Source organism: Cryptotermes secundus, unplaced genomic scaffold, assembly GCF_002891405.2.
Source record: "Cryptotermes secundus unplaced genomic scaffold, Csec_1.0 scaffold743, whole genome shotgun sequence".
In the NCBI taxonomy this organism is placed as follows: Eukaryota; Metazoa; Arthropoda; class Insecta; order Blattodea; family Kalotermitidae; genus Cryptotermes; species Cryptotermes secundus.
The window spans coordinates 146131-166946 of NW_019745093.1; the positions used below are offsets into that span (position 1 = coordinate 146131).

At 42.6% G+C, this 20816-nt stretch overlaps 2 protein-coding genes across 4 annotated transcripts in view; one reads left to right on the forward strand and one right to left on the reverse strand.

Moving 5' to 3' along the window:
• Window positions 1–11919, reverse strand: part of LOC111874952 (dopamine N-acetyltransferase) — a 42315-nt gene extending 30396 nt beyond the window's left edge. Inside the window, exon 1 of one of the 2 annotated variants that reach the window (XM_023870844.2) lies at window positions 11332–11919. In XM_023870844.2, coding sequence (XP_023726612.1) covers window positions 11332–11361 — 30 coding nt within the window. In that variant the 5' untranslated portion in view covers window positions 11362–11919. Of the gene's footprint in view, window positions 1–8774; window positions 9078–11331 lie in introns of those variants that run through there. The other variant, XM_023870845.2, reaches the window with a different exon arrangement.
• Window positions 1–20816, forward strand: part of LOC111874951 (fasciculation and elongation protein zeta-2) — a 132014-nt gene that overhangs the window by 28018 nt on the left and 83180 nt on the right. The gene's annotated exons all lie outside the window — the stretch shown is intronic.

Below are 20816 nucleotides of genomic sequence, written 5' to 3' on the forward strand. Positions count from 1 at the left end.
TGTAATGGTTTCTGTGTAGTGTTGAGCTCTGATATTTGAGTTCAAGTGTGTGCTATTTATAGCTGAATACGTGCTTTGTTCGTTCCTAAAGACGTCTGGAACATCATGTCCTGTTTGCCACAAGCCTGGCTTTGGAGTTATGATAAAACAGTTCTGGATAAATATTGGTGAAGTTCTTTGTAAAAAGATTAAGACAAGCAAGCTTCTTGCTAATTGCTTGTTTGGCTTACTCTTCAGCCCTGAATATGGATACAGTACTTTCCTCCGAAAATTCAGTAAAGTTACACCAGACTACACGATCTCACATCCCATAAGAAATGTAAAGGTATCCCTATAACAGGCCGTGGAGGCCCATAGTGTTGTGAGACGTCGAGGTTCCCACATTTTCTAGACAGTTGTCTCACAGATAGAGGTCAGGTTGTCAGCCTTACGCGCCGGCCGCCCTTTACCCCCAGGGCCCTGGTGTCGACTCAGGCTCTAACAGAAATGAGTACCAGGAATTTTCCTGGGGCTACAGGGCGACCGGCGCGTAAAGCTAACAACATTACCGCCATCTTTGAGCCGATTGTATAGATAATGTGGGATCCTCAACGTCTCACAACCCTAGGGACCTTCACGGCCTGTTACAGGGATAGTTTTACCTTTTCTTTTGTTAGTACCTAAGAAGATATATGTAGATGTGACATTATGCATTTATATTGGAGGGGTATGTGGTCCAAATTCAGGATTTCCGAGTTTCTAAATGGTTTTCATTTTGTTGGAAAATGTCCTACAGCCTCTACAATTCGTCATTCATTTGTCATTCCATGGATCGATGCTGCATAAGGCACGTATACAAGTGAATTTCTAAAGATAAGAGGTTGAAGTTATCCCTACGTTGAAACATCACGCCATAGAAAGGCATGGGAGTGTGAGATAAATCTCCATGAATTCCTAACCCCTGCAGGGGATGGAAATGAGTGGTCAGCTTCGCGATATGTCCGTTTTATCACTGGAGGAACTTTCTCGTTACCGTCTTCAAATTCTGCGCTTTGCCACCTGGGGGAGACACCCGTTGCTAAACGTTGGATGGAAGTGCAGGAGTCTTGAGGGCAGTGTTGGACACGGACTTGACGGGAATTTAACCCTAGTCCTCCTGCCTATAGACAATTAGTGACTCAGTTATCCAGCCTCTTTGAAATACGAATGTCATTGTTCTGTGAGTAAAGTTGTCCCTGTGCTTAACTAAGTAAGCACTACGCCATGATGATGTATGAGGGAATTAATGTATAGAACCATATTTTCTTAACCTCGGCACTACCTGGAGGTGAGTGATCAGCTTCACGCCCCGGCCGCTTTACGCCCAGAGAAAAAATCCCTGTACCCATTCCCTAGAAGTCTGGGTGGACCCCAAAGCCGGTTTGGACGAAATGGAGACGTGAAAATTCTTGCCCCCACAGGGATTCGAACTCCGACCCCTCGGCCGTCCAGCCCGTCGCCAGTCGCTATACCAACTACGCTATCCCGGCTCCCAATTGTTCTGTGAGAACTTTTGTAAATCGGTAAGAAAGAGACAAGAGAAATAACGATGAGTAAGTGATGTTAGTGTGTGATTCGGCATGTTAAAAAATCCACATGTATAATGGCCGAATGTCCATCTGTCCGTCCGTTCTGCTATGTTTCTCAGAAACGGAGCGCCGTAGAGAAAAATTGTAAATAAAAAAAGAAATCTTCTTTGAGGGACAACCCAGGGAAAGTTTTTAATTTTACTGTTACATACTGGGTTCAAATCCAAGTCAGCTTCTTTCCACCATCTTTGTCACTATAAGAAGACCAGAGGGATCTTTAGGGTAACGGTTTGTAACCTTCATATGTTTTACAGTAACCGTGGTAACGAAACATCTCAAGACGGTCACAAAATAACACGTATCCAAAAATTAAAAAAGAATTTAAATGTAAGTAACCACCACGAACAAAGTGACTCCCCCAAATTCGTATGCAGAATTTTCTTCAAAGACACGCTAGGCGTATTTCAAATGCAGCTATGTAAATTTCAATATCAGCTAAAAGTTTGTCTCATCATTACGAAAGTTTAGCGCAGTTCAGTTTATGCTAATGCATAGAGAAGCTGTACAAGACTCTTGAGAATTAACGCAAATACATCTTCGGTTTTCTTGTTGAGTTTCCCAGCTTCTTCAGCTCAGCAGATAATGAAGCTGAGAGTTTATTGATCATGCAAACTACTTGTCCTGGAGTTGTATATAAGCTTCGCCTGCAACTCGAAAGCACGAAGTTCCTTTGGAAAGGGGGAGAGGTGTGAATGCGAAGAATAGAACACGTTTTTATTTCATCTGTATACAAATATGTCCGGAGCATGCGGTAGCGTAGTTGGTTGAGGCACTATGCTACAAGCCAGTAGGTCTAAGTTTCGATTCCCGATGAGGTCATTGAATTGTTTTTTTTTTCAATTAACCTAATAATTCTAGCCGCTCTATGATCCTGGGGTAACTCAGCCTCTAACAGAAATGAGTACCAGGAATCTTCCTGTGGGGTAAAGGGCGGCCGGCGCGTAAGGCTGACAACCTCACCGCCATCTTCGAGCCGATTGTGTAGAAAATGTAGGAGCCTCGACGTCTCACAACGCTATATGCATTTTAAAGGGATAGCTTTACCTTTTCTATAGATATGTCGGCTGAAGGTAAAGATAAGTTAAAATTATCCCTGTGCTTAACGTAGTTAAACGTGACGGCAAGAAAACGTGTGAAGAAGTGTGGGTACAGCTCCACAGTTCTTAATCTGGACACTGATGGAGGTGAATGGTCAGTTTCAGGCCCCGATCGCTTTACCCCCAGGAAAACATCCTCGGTATTCACAGAAGAGGGCGCTGCGGAGGTGAGAAAAGAAATATGTTACGTCTGCCCAGAAAGTAAACACGATCCCACGGCCGTCTAAACTGTAGCCTAGCCAATAGAGCGACTGGGGTATAGAAGATAAAGCTGGGTTTACCTTGTAAACCACGAGCCTGGTTATAAACTTTCTGATTGGATTGTACCGGATCCGGCTTAAGAAGCTGCGCTTCTAGAACCCCTCGTATCCAGTAGCAACTCCCGTTTCCAAATCGCCAGGGAGAGAAGCAGCCATGCGTACATCCAACTGCGATATTCTGTATCCTCGGACAACGGGCAGGAATATCTGTAGAACTTATAGTCGCGTATTGCACACGTTTACAAAACAAACAATATTTATGAGAACCTTAACCCTTCTAGCTCATATATAAGAATTCAGTTCATACCTCACAGGAAACATACTACGTCACCCTTACAAAGCCCAACCGGTTAATGCTGTTTAGGGAAACAGTCGCTGTTTATTGTGAGAACCATACGGAACATAACAGATACGCTCTGTGTGGACAGAATGCAAAGTTTTGTATTGTCACACGTTAAGTGTGACTAGAGATAAAGTTTGGATTCATAAGTGGATTTTCTGGACACTAATACTCGTAACTACAAATACGTATAATTATCCCTGAGATACACACTGCAAATATCACTGTAACTACAGCACACATAATATCTTCTCCGTCTTCACTAGCCGTTGCTTGGTAGTGACTTCCTATGTCGGACGTTCCCTTTCATCTACGTTCCCAAAAATGTCCCCGGTCTCTGCTACCAGCTTCTCACAGCAACAGCTCACAAATACTGAACAGCAGCGGTTCTCTGACTCTCTCTCTCACCCACCAACCAGCTACTCTTCAATTCACTAACTTCTGACTCCTCAGTTATCCTTCTTATAACGTCTCGGCACGGACCAAACAGAAAACACCGTTCCTCTATTGCTGATTACGGGCCGCTGCCTAGTAACGACCGATATATAGTTGCTTATTTCAGTTTTTGCTTAGCAATGAGTCTACATGCCACATTATCCCTTCCAGTTTATCATTCTATACTGTCAGCCTCGAACAGTGAACCATCAAACTGTGTATTAATTAATTTATGACGTAGATATGTTAACGTAATTGGGCTGTATTTTAGATACTTAATAAAATATCACTGTAGGACATTCATGTGAGATTCGTGATGGATGAAATGGCACGGAATACGTTCTCTCAGACTTTCTTCGGGTTTTCTCTGCTGGTCATCATTCCACCATTGCTCCATACCCTTCTATCACCTCCCACTGACATGTGTGATAATCCTCACAAGGCAGCATCTTATCACATTCTCAGTATTCAAGCATGAGCCCTCATTCAGTGTTAAGTTTGGGGAGCCATTTTGATCCAGCGTTTGCCTCGTTAGAGCATGGGGAAGCTTCTATCGGCATCTTAGCTCTTGCTTGTTCTCTGATCTACTCTGACGTCAGAATTAATGACGGTTAGAATATTATAACGACTGGAAGGTTACTGTTGCGTAACAACTCCTTTTCCCCCTAACCATTTTCAGCAGCGGACATATTAATTCTGCACAGCAATGTATGACGCTAACAACTTGCAGGGCACAGGGGATATGAATTGTTATGAACTGTTTAACTTTGGGAAGTTTAAAGAGCTGCTAGTATCGGAGGTAATGACGTTTAAAAACAGTTGCCTTAATGTTCTTGTTATCCAGTGAATTATATTGGAAATATTTTCCTCCCAGATTTTAACTAAAAACAACAGCGTTCATTGGTGGAATAATTTACTCTCATTAACATATTTTTCACTTTTCCATCGCCAATATTTCATAAAATATCCCTAACTAATTACCTAGCTAACTCCATTGAGTTGAGTCCTTACTGAGTAGCCACCAGTTGCTCAGCTGTTCAAAAAATTTCCCAGCATTTTATGTAACCTGTTCGTCCCTTACCATGTTAACAAGAGCCCATCACTGGTTTCCATCCTGAGCCAGATGAACCCAATCTACAAATCTCGTATATTTTTTAATATCCATATTAATATTATCCTCTTATCTAAGTCTGTCTTCATTGTGGGTTATTTCCTTAAGGGTTTCCTACAAAAACGCTGTATGTATTCATCATCTCTCCCGTGAGTGCTATATGCCATACCCACCTCATCTTCCTTGATTTCATTATTCTAATAACGTAAAGTGTATGTTTTTTGAGAAAATCGTAATTTTGCTTTTGATTACACGTTTGAATTGCCCATATTTTTCGAGCTGCTATATTTATATTCATTGTACACACACGCGTGACAGCTAAAGTATCGAATATGCACAAAATTCGCGCAAGTGTATTCGGGCGCTAGCGAAGCATACATACAGACAGACAGACAGACAGAAGGGTTCCAGAAACAACTTTTTCGAATTCAGGGGAGCCCTGTGAAATTCAGCGGAAAATAATTTCTTTCGTATCCCACACCTCAAACCCTGTCTGCGTTGTCTGTATTCCTTCTGTATCTTTATCTCCTTCCCTCCTTTTACCTAGATCCTTTTCATTGCTTGCGTTTTTTGTCCTATCGTTATTTATCTCCTCATTCCTTCCTCCCTCTTCTTTACGTTAAAAAAGTTACGTGGTATGTACCACGTTATTTTAGTTATTTGCGCTTTATTTAACGATGCCCTCAGTAGCTCAGACTACAAGGTACAATCCTGGCATCTGCCTACAGAGACTGACGGAACTCAAGGACTCTTCAGTCAGGATAGCTGGTGTCTCGACCAAGTTTCGAACCAGGAACCTCAGAAGAGTGACCGAATACGCTGACTTGCACAGTGAGAAATTTAAAGGATATGAAACCACGTACACGCTTCAAAATTACATCAGATCCCCCCCACCCCATGCGATAAAACATAATTTGTAGCACATTGCAGACCAAAGCTTGGATTCAGTGTTTAATGCACGACAGAGTCTCTGGTTGCTAACTCGCAAGTCGTGCTCGAGTGGCATTGATAGGACCTTGTACTTCTGTCCGATGTCTGCAGCATTCTTTTTGCGAAACGGATTGAAGTCCATATAGTTTCTGCGCATGTCTGCTGCGTATTTCGATAACTTCAGGGTATCCATGTTGGATTTCAGTTCTTCACAGCGGTAACTGTGAAGAGTACCATCTCCTGAGCTGTGACGCCGTGTAGTCAGGACCACTGGCTAGAAGTCAGCGCGCATCCGGAAGGTCCTGCGACCGGCCAACTCGACGCAGGTTTTCATGGTTTTCCTCCGTCTTCAAGCAAAGTCTGAGATGGTTCCCAAATTTCAAGTTGCTACTGCGTGCCTCTCATGCAGCCCCCCCCCCATTTAAACTCATCAGAATTGACCCCCCCCTTACTTTCAAACGCACCAAATTATTTTTCCAAATTATGAAAATTGACATTTATTCAGGAAATCAAAATTCCCTCGGGGCCCCCCTTATCAAGCCATTTCTTCTAACCATTCTAACGCCCCCACTTTCATACTGCCTTTATCAAATGGACGAACGGGCGAAGCCTGGGAACCTTGTAACAAAATGGTGATCTTTCTCCTTCCCCCCTCGCCTCAACCCTCACAATAATGTAGCTCTCACTCCTCCCATGACTTTTCACTTCAACCTACATTTCTGCTATGCTTCCACCCCTATTCCATTCTCATTACAGTGAGGTAGAAGTCCATCAGTATTTCTGGGGTCCTTACTGCCTCCATCTTCAGGGTGGAAGAGTAGTAAGACAAGCTTGAGTGCTTGAGTCTTCCTAGTTGCTTGTCTTACTCTTCCACCCTGAAGATGGAAGTCGTAACTGTCTCCACAGTAGACAGTGTCATATTAGTACTCTTCGACTAATAAAATATTTACGTTAGATAACACATACGAAGTAGGCCGCTGAGATAAGCTGATAACAAATGCGGTTAGCAACTGTATTTGTATTTAGGGCATAATGTTCATTACCCAGTATGGCATTTAAAATGGAAGTAAACCTTTATGCACCGATTATGCACCACATTTGTTCTCACATTAAAAATACGAAGTTGGAAATTTACTACTTAGGCTCAAAATTCAACACACAGAGCTTTAACATCACGGAAAATTCTACTGCAGAAATTTGGTATTAGTCCTATGTCACAATTATTTGAAGAAAAAAAAGTTTCCAACTTTGTTACCATAGTAACCTTGTTGTCTAGTGTAACTGAAGTTACTAAAATAAAAAAAAAACAACAAGATTTGTATCTTCTGTGATTTAATGCCTTGTAGTCCGGTAAAGTCAACCAACGTTTCGGAGAAATATATCACCTCCATTTTCAGGACTAACCAGTAGGTCAGCAAGCTTGCTCACTCACTCACTCACGGAGTTGAGCCCTGCTTGAGAAGATGCCAGTTGTGTAACTACTCAAGAACTTTCCAGCATTTTATGGAACGCGAAGATTCATTACCCTGTTCACAAGAGCCCTCCACTGGTCCCCATCCTGAGCCAGATCAATCCAATCCATCTCATCCAATCCTATATCTCTAAGGTCCATTTTAATATTGTTCACCCACCTACGTCTTGGTCTTCCCAGTAGTCTTTTCCTTCTGGCTTTCCGATCAATATCAGCAGCAATCTTGCTACCTGCTTCAATTCCAGTGTTCGATTACACTTTATTAAATGTCCTTAGCATCCCCAATTTAACCAATTTCTTCTGCAGTCTCTCCAAAAATGCAAGCGTATGCATTAGGCCCCTTCGAAATAAAATTTTGAAACACATTATTTTTACAAACATCTTAAGATTGTGCTGTTTGAATGAAGCTTTATGGCAAACGCCTGCGGACAGAGTTAGAATCTCTAACCACATATCCACATCTTGCTGAGAGGTATGGTATCTGCGTACTTTGCCACTGTGCAACACCATGGCCTGCTTCTCGTCTGCAACCACATTTGCACGGGCAGATTCCAAATGGTCTGACGATGGTTCATAACTCTCAGAATTACTGAGGTTTCGCACTTCGTGTTCGGGAATACCGGACAATGGACAAAGTCCTAAAACCCAGTAAATCTGGCCACATTTGAATCTCCGAATAAAGTGAAAGTGAAAGTCACATTGCGACTGACGGTCAATTAGTAAGTCTTGGTGTCGAGCCCCATCTGGGGCTCATGATCAGATATTTATTACTCTTTGTTTTTGTGGGGCGCCCTCTCTGACGAGAGGACAGGTTTGACTTTTGTATAGGCTGCTGGCTCTTGCCAGCGCAGTTTTCCTCGGGTCCGAATCCCTTGGGACTCATGGCCATATTTTACTGTCCCATATTCGAGACTTCCCTTTTCGTCGCCTCCTACGACTTGCAGAGTCACGGTGGAGGTATTCGAGCCCGCCTTCACACGGAAACTCCTCTCGAGATTCAAGTCAAAGTCACTGCGACTGACGGTCAGTCAGTCAGTGAGTCTTGATGTCGAGCCCAATCTGGGGTTTATGACCAGATATTTATTACTCTTTGACAGTTTCGGTCTTGTTTTCGTGGGGCGTCATCTGTGACGAGTGGACGGGTTTGTCTATCTCCGAACACTGAACGCTTAGCGAAACTTAACAAATAAATTTGTACCTCACATGAAACACTAGGTTCCCATAAATAACCATCGTTTATATCGGGAATTATACAAAACACATAAACACACTGCGTATAACGTTTTTTTAATTTAAAACAATTAGTATATATACCAATTGTTTTAAATTATATATATATAGTAACCATTGTATCTTAAGGGTTAAGAAACGTCGAGGGACAAGAGTCAACTTATCTTGAAACCCTGACACAAATAACTGTAGCGTTTACCTACCTTTACGTAACTCCCTCGTTGTCTTGTTTAAGAAGTCACAAGTCGTGTCGGTATGTAAACCTTTATAAGACAGATATAAATACTACTCACGTTTGATTGTTACAGCTCGGAGACTTTCAGTGTTTTGAATCTCTTCCAAAAATTGCTGCCGGCAGTTTTAAAGGCGAGTTACAGTTATGTAAAAAGAAAATAAAATAAAAGGCTTGAACGGAACCTTATGTTGGATGTATGTTTTATTTCGAGTAAACTATCACTGATCAGTCGACACAGGCGAACTGTCTATTTTATTTTAGGATACTTTGCATTATGTTATCCCTCTAAATACGAAAACTCCCCCTCCTCGGACACTCGCCACGCTGTTTATTCATCCGTCATGTCCCTTCACGTCTATACGTTATCTTCTACGTATGTTTCTAGCGGCGCACATGATATTCCCCTCCAGTATCTCTGTTGACAGACATTTGTGTTATCACCAAATCCCCTCCCCCCACTCTTATTACATGCAACGAGGACAAGCAGTACGGTGGGGGGGCTGTAACAATTACGATGACACGAACTTTATAGAAAACATTTGCATTAACAGAAGTAATCTTTACTGGAAGTTACAAGTAAGTAGAGCTATCCCTGTAACATGCCGTTGAGGCCCATAGGGTTATGAGACGTCGAGGCTTCCACATTTTCTAGACAATCGGCTCACAGATGTCGGTGAGGTTGTCAGCCTTACGCGCCGGCCGCCCTTTACCCCCAGGAACATTTCTGGTAATGTTTTCTGTTAGAGGCTGAGTCGACCCTAGAGCCCTAGTGCGGCTGGAAGGATTAGGTAAATTGAAAAAAATCCACCTCATCGGGATTCGAACCGGCGACCTTCCGGCTTGTAGCATAGTGCCTCAAGCAACTACACTACCGCGTGTCCCCGGAAACTAGAGGTAGTTAAAAGATAAAATTTTGTTCTGTTCCTAGTCTTACTACTTTTCTACAGTTCCCAGTAAAAGTTTCTCTTTTGAATTCCGCGAGAAATTGTCTATAGAAACGAAGTTGATTTAATTTATTTGAAATTTCTTTTGAAATGTTTTGCAGCCGCTCAGATGTGTATATGAAGCATTTGTTTGGCAAATTCTGTAGTCGTGACGTGTGAACAGATGCGGAATAGCTGCTCCGTTCCGGTTGCCTTGACGCTGTATTTCACACCAATCGACAGAATCTACAGGGTAAATGGAAATATATTTATTATTCTAACGCCCTGGTTAGGGGCACACGGTAGCGTAGTTGGTTGAGGCACTATGCTACAAGGTGGAAGGTCGAGGGATCGATACCCGATGATGTTGATTTTTTCAATTGACCTAATCCTTCCAGCCGCACTATGGCCCTGGGGCCGACTCAGCCTCTAACAGAAATGAGTACTTACTTACTTACTTGCTTACTTACTTACTCATGGAGCTGAGCCCTTCTTGAGGAGCCGCCAATTCTGCAGCTACTCAAGAATTTCCCGGCATTTTATGGAACCCGAAGGTTCATCACCGTGTTCACAAGAGCCCTCCACTGATCCCTATCCTGAGCCAGATCTATCCAATCCATACCATCCCATCTTATCTCTCTAAGATCAATTCTAATATTGTCCACCCACCTTCGCCTTGATCTTCCCTGTGGTCTCTTTCCTTCTGGCTCTCCCACCAATATCCTATACGCATTCTTCGTCTCCCCCATTCGTGCTACATGACCTGCCCACCTCATCCTCCTTGACTTGATCATTACAGAAATGGGTACGAGGAATATTCTTAGAATATTCTTAGGAGTAAAGGGCGGCCGGCGGGTAAGGCTGACAAACTCGCCGCCATCTATGAGTCGATTGTCTGGAATATATGGGAGCCTTGACGTCTCACAGCCCTATGGGCCTCCACAGCCTTCTACAGGGATACCTCTACTTACTTCTACCCACTCGTTAAAAAAGCATCAACTGATTCTAGTTGCTGTACAACTCAATTTTCAACACTGACCTCCATGAATACGTTAGCCTTAGATGCTAGACCGACAAGCAGGATGTCCATTTGCAAGGCATGTCCATGTTTTCATAGACCACTAAACGAAATGAGCAGTGAACTTCGCAAAATCTACTAAGATAAGGATTTCAGGGTGTGTGTTAGTTATAACATGGCCATAGTACCACCGCATCTCCGTCCGAAACGCAGCTGCAACCCCCGCACCGCTGCTTCTTGCCATACTTATACTTGCCCACAACCCACATCTTCATATCTCAATTTTAAGGTGTTTTAATATTTTAATTTATTTTTAATATTATCCTCATATAATATTAAAATGTACCTTAAAGAAATCGTTTTAAAACAATTCCAAATTAACATATCAAATGAATTTTTGCTTGACGTAGTAAATGTTGGTGGAAATTAGCAATTTAATTCAGAATTCTTATACAGATTTTTTTTTAGTAATAGTTTCGGGATGAATATATGTCTTTGTGGACAGTCCCCTTCTAAGCACTTATTAATTCAATGATACGTGCCGATTTCTTTGCGGTTTTGTTACAGAACACTTTAAAAAAATCTGCAAACAGTTGTATGTTTGCAATTTCAACCCCGCAGTTCCACTCTAAGTTTATTCAAGACATTGCAATTAATTAAGATCATGATATTACCTCTGGGTCCCAATTTAAGGTATCATCCATGGATATACTGAGTGTGAATTCATGGAAGCATCCCCCAAGATAGCTGATGTCAGGATTCGAAGCACTAACCTCTCACAAATTCAACTTCACAGATCAGATCTGTCATAACTGAACACTTGTCAACTGAACACTTAAACATTTTATAATTTACAGTTGTAGAGTTTCAAAGTCTTTATAACAGTTCATGTTGTCAATCTTGGTAGTTAATATAATTACTTTGGCAACTAACATGATGCTTGTGTAGACAATAATTCCAGACACTGGGTTGTCTTAAAGGCGGGTGAAAATGTCTTTAAAACGATTGTAAACTGTAATAATTTCAACTCCATTAACACTGAACCTTGTGTTTGAGATTTAGCAGATAAACACTGTTTCCATATCTTTAACAGTTAACTTCAGTTTCCTTGATAATAAGAAGAGGTCAAGGTGTATAATAAACACTTAAAATGTCGGTTTAATTACTAACAGTCAGTTGTTTTTCTAAGTACCACTGATGTAATCTGAAAGAGACGAAATCACGCTATACAATTGTTGACATGTGAGCGGTGTGCCGCGATGTCACTAGAGCCGGAACCGGATGTGGCCGTCTCAGAGACCTGTTCCCTGTGTCCGCACACGTATTTCCGCTCCTGTCATCGTCTTGCATCCCGCGGGTTCAAGCTATGCACTACGCATGCGTCAGCGTGACACAGGCGTTACCTGTGGTAGATGTATTCCTAACAAAATGTCCTTCAGTGTACTAAAGTTACTTGAAATTCATATCTTGTAATCATTTACTGAAACAAATCTTTACAAATATGTATTTATTTCAGATTGTGGTCTTCTAGGTTACTATATCGCGTAATCTTATAAGTTGACGCCGATGTTTCGGAGGAATATGCTACTTTCGTCTTCGAGGAAAATTTACTTTCTACAAGAGTACACGGTGTCAGAAGTCACAACCCCGCAATCCCACAACCTGAACAATCACCACCTTGAAACCCCTTAAACGTGTAAGTTGTTTAACGACGCTCTTAATACTGTTGCCAGGCAACGATTTAGTGTGTGACGTTACATTTGCTATAGTTACAGTAATCTTGAGAGTGAAAGAACTAATTGTAGTTACGACTATTGAAGATCCAATAAACCGATTAACCAACCCAAGCCCGCGACTTAGTCACTGAAACACGTGACAACTATCTCCCCAGTCCATCGGCGCGCTGACTGTTGCCTAGCAACGAACTATAAACATTCTTCCTATTGTTGCGTGCGCGTATTGTGGAGTGTTTATCGAGCCGTTGCCTAGCAATGCGTTGACATGTCACAGTACCTAGATTGCATAGCGTCGAATGAAAAGGTGGGAAATAAATGTTGAGTTTGAAAGATTTAGTAACGCAATGAGCGCTGCCTAACTCGAGCTACAATCCCGGCATTCGTCTGGAGGGACTTAGGAAAACCACGAAATACGACAGTCAGAGCATCTAGTATCGAGGCCGAGGTTCGAACCGAGTATCGCCATAATATTAGTCGCGAGTGAGCTACAACGCTGTGACAAACCGCTTAGTAGAAATGCTGACTTCAGAGTTACACGTAAAGCTATCATTGTAACAGGCCGTGGAGGCCCATAAGGTTGTGAGACTTCGAGGCTCCCACATTTTCTAGACAATCTGTTCACAGATGGCGGTGAGGTTGTCAGCCTTACGCGCCGGCCGTCCTTTACCACCAGGAAGATTCCTGATACTCATTTCAGTCAGAAGCTGAACGTAACCTAACCACATAAATGCTAATAATGTTTACGTGTCTACACATTTATCGTGTTGTTAGTAATTTCCGGGCACAATGACGTCACCCACGGCGCGCTAATACGGTGATCCTAAACACGTGTTCTGCACTCGCCGATAAGAACCTGTTATGAAAATCTCATACATAGAACAGAACCTATTACTTACTTATGGAGCTGAGCCCTCCTTGAGGAGAAGCCAAATCTGCAGCTACTCAAGAATTTCCCAGCATTTTATGGAACCCGAAAATTTATTACCGTGTTCACAAGAGCTCTCCACTGGTCCCTATCCTGAGCCAGATCACTCCAATCCATACCATCCCATTCTATCTCTCTAAGATTCATTTTAATATTGTCCACCCACCTACACCTTTGTCTTCCCAGTGGTCTCTTTCCTTCTGGCTTTCCCATCAATATCCTATATGTATTCCTCTTCTCCCCCATTCGTGCTATATGCCTTCCCCACCTCAACCTCCTTGACTTGATAATTCTAATTATACTTTGAGAAGAGTACAAGTTATGAAGCTCCTGTCACTTCATCCATCTTCGGTCCAAATATTCTCAACACCCTGTTCTCAAACACCCTCAGTCTATGTTCCTCCCTTAATGTCAGAGACCAAGTTTCACACTCATACAGAACCACAGGCAAAATTATAGTTTTGTATATTATAATTCTTATGTTTTTTGACATCAGACGAGAAGACAAAAGGTTCTGGACTGAATGGTAGCAAGCGTTACCCGAATTCAGTCTCCTCTTAATTTCCTCCTCAATCAGGTTTTGATTTGTTATCGTCGTTCCCAAATATCTGAACTGAGCCACATTTTCAAAACATCTGTTACCTATCTTTGAGTCATGATTTTGCCCTGCATTTTGGTGACGAGACAGCAACATGTGTGTATACACAGTTTTCTCTACACCAATCTCCGCACTTGCGTCAATTAAAGTTTGTGTGTTTTAGAAACTGAGCTGTATGATGGGGAATTAAGCCAACGAGTTACATGTTCCTAAGCGGCCTCCGTAGTCTAGGGGTAACGTTCCCACCTCATGACTCGTAGTACGCGGGTTCAAATACCCGGCGGAGGTCGTGGAATTTTTAAGGGCGGAAAAATTCAGGGAACAAGTCCTCCGGGAGGGACTTTAAGCCGTGGGTCCCGTGTCGTAGCTTTACGGCACGTAAAGGAACCCCATGCCTCAAGGAGACGTCTGAGCCAAATTATTAAGCACATTTCCCGCCCAACAATAGTCTCTAACGCCTCTGGTAGATGGGGGAATCATCTAGATACCGCTGAGCCAGTAAAGGCCGAACTCGCTGGCTGAGTCGGGACTCATGGCACGCACCTGTATCGGTAGGGTATAGAGACTGGTAGAATCTCACAGGGGTCGCGGTGCATGGGGAAACCCACCCCCTCCAATAATGATAATAATAAATAATAATAATAATAATACATGTTCCTACTTTGACTGCGCTCAGTTTAGTCACGACAGGAACATTAAGACAGAAAATAAAAAGTTAGGGGAGATCAGACTCAGTTTACCGAAAGATACAGAGAATGATTAAGAAGAGCATTTAATGCCATGCTATTGTTCAGTGTCATCTATCTATCTATCTATGTATATAGATATGTATATACATATATATGTATATGTATATATATATGTATATATATGGTTCTACAGCCCTTTGTTCGGCCTTGGCCGTCTTTTCAGTTTCTTGATCTCTTACACAGTCGGTAGGACACCTTGGACGGGGGTCAGCCCGTCACAAGGCCGCTACCTGCACACAGATCATCACAAACACAGACATACATGCCTTGATTAGGATTCGAACCCAAGGTCCCAGTGTTAGAGCGGGTGAAGTCAGTTCATGCTTTACATCGCGAGGCCACTGTGATCGGCTGTCCAGTGTTAGACGGCCTATTAATTTCGTAATAGGCATATAGACCTGTATGCTACAGTAGCCTTGGTGTTGTGGTCAGCTGAAAACAGAAGAAGGCAGTTGGACACAGCAGGTCGCGAACTCACGGCTCTAGCTATGGAAGCTACTGTGATCGTGTCACATACTCGCAAATGAGGACACACTGCCTGAATTGATTCACTGGTGACATACATTGATGTCAAACGGGGCTCGAACTCGTTGCGGCGAGATATAGAACATAGCTGTGGTCAGTTGAGTTGGCCTGCAATTAGTACAATCTGAACGACAGACAGTTGCCAAACAATTTGCACACTCTTCTGCGATGTGACGCCGTGTAATCCTGTACAAGTTTATGGTACATTTCGGAGGAGAGTATTGTCTCCATCTTCAGGGTCCAGTGCCAAGTAGGTAGTCAGAAGCGGGCAGCAAGTTCTTCCCCAACATCGGCGACCTACTATCGGACTACACGGCGTCACAACCCAGGACAGAAGGCCTTCTGTCGTCTGGGATATGACGCAAGAAACGAACTACTACTGCTTCTAGCTGGTTAAAGCATTTGGCTTCATTTTCGGTCAGGCCTTGCCGGCTTTCCACCCCGGCGGACCGGATTCGATCCTGGGGCAGGACATGTGAGTTTCATACTGACAAAGTGAAAGTGGGACAAGTTTTCTCCGAATACTTCACTTTCCCCTGCCAATTCTCGTTCCACCAATTACTGCACAATTATCATCTATCATCCGGGGCTGGTACAATAGTCCGCTAGTGGCCTACATACCTAGTGGACTCAGTCTCACCCCACCCCTAGAAACTATAACTATTGTCACATAACATTCGGGGCATATGAAGTGCTACCCCTTTATATTACATAATCAGACTAAACATGCAAATGTTTTTCATAATGTCTGTAGATTCGTCGTTTCCATGGTAACAAAATTCAAAACTAATGTCAGTTAGCTGCCCTAGAACCAGAAAAGATAGCAACAAACGGTAGTATTTAACCCATTATTTCAGCACAGTAAATCCTCGCTAATCCGGAATAATTGGGAGCGGGAGAGACCACCCGGATTAAGGGATAATCCGGATTATCGAAGTAAAATGTAACCCTAAAAGACAAAAAGAATTTTGAACACAAATAAATGTAATAATTAATGATACAAGCAGTACTGATGAAAATAAATAATAAAATATCACTGTAGAACCTTTATTTCAAAACCATAAAAATACGATTTATTTAATCATGGATAGAAGACTCAGAAGCTGTACTTGTTTTTGAACATGATAATGCAGGTTTGAAGAAAGTGTCTCGAGTTTTGTCTCAACAGACACGTGACTCATCTGCTTTCCTAAATGTCATGTGTCTTTTAAAAAGTACGCACTCAATTGTGAACGGCATTTTTCATTCTTCATATAACTGTGAAAGGGTTAACGAGGGTTTACCTTATCACAATTCTAGAAAAAAAATGCCAGTATGCTATTACTGGGCCACGCGGTAACGGAGTTGATCGAGGCACTATGTTACAAACCGGAAGGTCGTGGATTCGATTACTGATGAGGTCACTGGATTTTTCAATTGACCTAACCCTTCCAGACGCACTATGGCCCTGAGGTCGACTCAGCCTCTAACAGAAATGAGTACCAGGAATCTTCCTGGTGGTGGAAAGGATGGCCGGTGCGTAAGGCTGACAATCTCACCGCCATCTATGAGCCGATTGCCTATAAAATGTGGGAGCCTCGACGTCTCACAACCCTATAGGTCTCCACGGACTGTTACAGGGATAGCTTTACCTTTATTTCACTTATATTATTATTATTATATGAAGTTGTGTTTGCAGAAGTACGAGCACTTGGAGTTCAGAGCGCCCATACTCAGTGAAATTGAGATTTCAATGTTCCACAAGGGCTGTAATGTGTAAGGTTAGGGTCGGTGGAAGGGTTATCTGGGAAACCGTAGCTAGAAGTGGAAACTGTTAATATTAGATTTATATGGTGAACAAGAATACTATCTTCTGTCATGTGACGTCATGTACTTCAATAGAACTTCAGGGACGTTTCGGTGTAACTTACTACCTCTGTCTTCAAGGTCGAAGAATAACGCAGGTAAGAACTGAGAAGAAGGTGACAAGCATAGGGTCACTTACCCGAATTTCCAAAAGGAATTCCCCAATTGTTTTTTTTTTGTATGAAAGGTATCGTGTGAAGATTACAATTTGTGTTCTGTCTTTGGTGGTGAAATAAGAAAAAGAAAAGATGGGTGCGAATATTAGGGGAAATTTTCAGAATTTCTTTTCCCGTATGTGGCCTTGGCTATCAACTCGTGGCGGACGAGGAGACTAATGGATATATTCGGTCCTGAATATCAACGTCATTCTGTTTCTGCGGTTGGTTCTTTTGTGTTTCAAAGCATGTAACATTGTTAAGTTAATTTTACATGCAGCTACATAAGCAGGTCGCGTTTTGTTTATAACACGTGACGAGACAAAAGAGAGGCGACGGCAAACAGGCCAAGGTGCTCTGGGCTATTGTGACAATTCTGCCGCCTACCAGAAGTCACTATGTATTCAAACGTCGGTTCTATAAGAACTTCTAAGGCATCTATCCCATATTAAAATTCAATTTGAGTCAAACTCGGCATCCATAAATCTTACGCGATCTGTTACGTGGTCGCTTACTAACCTCTAAATAAAAGAGGGCGAGGCAATTTTCGCGTACCTATCCAAGTGTGTAGTACAAGCTGAATACATCGGCACGATATGCAGACAGCTGTCAATGTTCCCTTGATACAAGGCGTGTTTTTGCACTAGGCTTCTGGATTCGGTGTGAGAAGTATGGTAGGAAATAGCGAAGCAGTGGTTGCCGCTGCACTGTATGAGGGATGCAGGGTGACGCACTGTAAATCTCGCGCTGTTACAATTCATGCCTGCCTTACAGTCCTCATCTCGGTGCGCTTAACAAAATCCATTGTGCATTCTGTACTGCGCATTCTGCTGAGAACGACCAGACTTGAAGACAGTTCATGAAATTCAATGTGTCCCTAATACAGAGGAGCTCAGCCGGTGTGACGCGGGCTCTTGCCAAGACGGCTTCAAGGCTTAGAAGAGAAGAACAGTTACGTAAAATAAAACTTATGCATCAGTTTTTTCAAATTGATATTTTTTAACAAGACTTCATCATCTTTACGTTTTATTACATGTTATATTGCAGCGTGCGTGCCCGTTACTATGCGGCGACCGCGAGATACGCAAATATACAATAGCCGTTTCTAGGCAACGGCTCGGCAAACAAGTTCCCGTCGCTAGGTAGCAGATTCTTAAGAATGCAACAGTTAGGCTACAACAATGGAACAGAAGTGTTTTCTACATGGTCCGTCCTGAGAGGATTTTAGCGATAAGAAGTTTGGAGCTTAGTCAGTTCTGTATGGGAGTCTGTGAAAGGAAAATTTGAGCCGGAGGCACAGGAACAGCCAATGCTGCAGCCGTTACCAGGAAACGTCTAGTAACTGACTGAGAACACTAGACTGTGTGTTCTAGTGAACTGTAAAGTGTAGTTCCGAAATGTAAGTGGTCAATAAATCTCTTCACCAATCCAAACCCCGTCTATAGTCACACATACGAGTATATATGACAATATTTTATACAATAAACGACGTTATTTAAAAACTGCATGTACTCTTATTAGAGATATCAGTTCTCTGTACTAAGGTACACCGGCATGCGTCAAGACATGTAACAGTCAAGACACACAATGTCTGCGACATGACGCAAAGAAAGGAGCACAGTTGAAACGAATGGGATTATGAAAATCGCCGCACACCGGTCTGAGTTATGATGCTGACGTCAGCTTCATGCTGACGAATCACGAATGAAGCAAGACTGCGTCTTCAGTCTCATGTATTGATGTTTGTCTTGACGCCGTTGGTGTGCGGCGCCCTAACTCGACTGTGACGCATACCAAAATGAATATCCCAAAATTTGCAGAGAGCGACAAAATGCCCTAAATGAATATTAAAGTGGCACATGTCAACTACTTTTACTAGAGCCCCGGATTTAAGGGGGAGCGACTAGGGTAGTCGCAACGGGGCCTCCACGATACAGAAATGTAATCCACAGATTCTATTCAGGCATTTTGCTTCTCTAACTCACAAGAAGTCAATTTGTATTTCTAGTTATGATTAGAAATAATTTGTAAAATAGAATTATCATAACCTAAATTTGTTGTTGCCGAGTGATGCCTCCACATTTGATATTCCCACAACTGCAAATCCGGCTCTGACTTTAAAAACAAATCATTATTTTCCTCGCCTTCTCTTCATTTGAAGAATACCTCACGCTTTTGACGCGTTATCTGCTTATTGCGTTGTGAAAACCATTAACGCTGAACATTCAGTCTAGCCCTGGGTTCGATTCTGAAAGCGAAGACACAATTTAAACGTCACCCATGAAAATCGTCGCTTTTAGAAATTTGATTATGTCTTCAGGTAAATATGATAAGTATTTTTAATGCTAATGGGGTGGGACTAAGTCCCTTGTACTGCGGCCACTTCTGGCCTATGATATCAGCCACAGATGATAGGTGAGGGTGATTGTGGAGCAATTGGTGGAATGAAGATTGGCAGGGGAAATCGAAGTACTCGGAGAAAACCCTCCCCAGCGTCACTTTGTCCACCACAAGTCCCACTTGACCAGAACCAGAATCGAACCCGGGCCGCCGCGGTGGGAAGCCAGCGACTAACTGCTTGAGCTATAGCGCGGCCCGACATGATAAGTAAGAATACCATTTGCGTTAGGGCTTCCCCCCTCCTCCTCTGGCGGGAACACTCTCAAACCCTGGTCCTAACTTCTGAGTTTTCGACATTCTTTTCCGATTTTAATCCAAAAATTAAACCCATCAAAAATTTCAGTACGAGGATTATAATGTTTTGTGTTATAACACCGCGTTGTTCGAAGAGTGTCGCAACACAAAAGACGATTGTTTTCTTTGTATCCGTTAGTTCAACGTTGCTCTAGTTTCTACATACAAGCAATCGGACAGACAGACATGGTGAAGCGAATGTTCATTGAAATCATGTAAGGATTATGCCTGAATAAACAGATTATGAATATGTAACCCATATCAGTAGTCACGTGGTCTAAGGCATAAAATATCTTCGCCCCGCTGAGACACTGGGGTCATGGGTTCGAGTCTCACTCGAGGCGTGGGTGTATTTTCTGTTTTTGTTGTTTTGTGTAGGTAGTGGCCTTGTGACGAGCTGATCCTCGTACCAAAGGATCCCACTAACTGTCTATAAGTTTAATATTTTCTGAATTAGAAGAGACCAAAGGGTCTATTGGCCGGTCACGGTAGCCGAGCGGTCTAAGGCATGTACTGTCTTCGCTCGCTTGGAAACCGGGATCGTGGGTTCGAATCCCACTCAAGGCATGGATGTTTAGTTTGTGTGTGTGCGTTCTTCTGTGTTTGTGTACAGGTAGAGGCCTTGCGACGAGCTGATCACCCGCCCAAGGAGTCCTACCGAATGTGTAAGATCTAGAAAAACCGAAGTGAACGGAGAAGTTCATGGAGGTAGGCCTAGGCCCACTGGGGCTGTAGTGCCAAGGGGGGAAAAAAGGAGGTAATTCATTACCCCTTAGTCGAGGATATCGTTAAACAAGAAACACCAGCCTAAGCTGAAAGACGTAGACTTGAAACTAATTAGGCTCCCAGGGCAGGGTTGGTATTATTAATCAAATCTAATTAAGATAACTTGAGTCTCTTGACAAGATTTCAGAGCTTAGTTACATCAATTG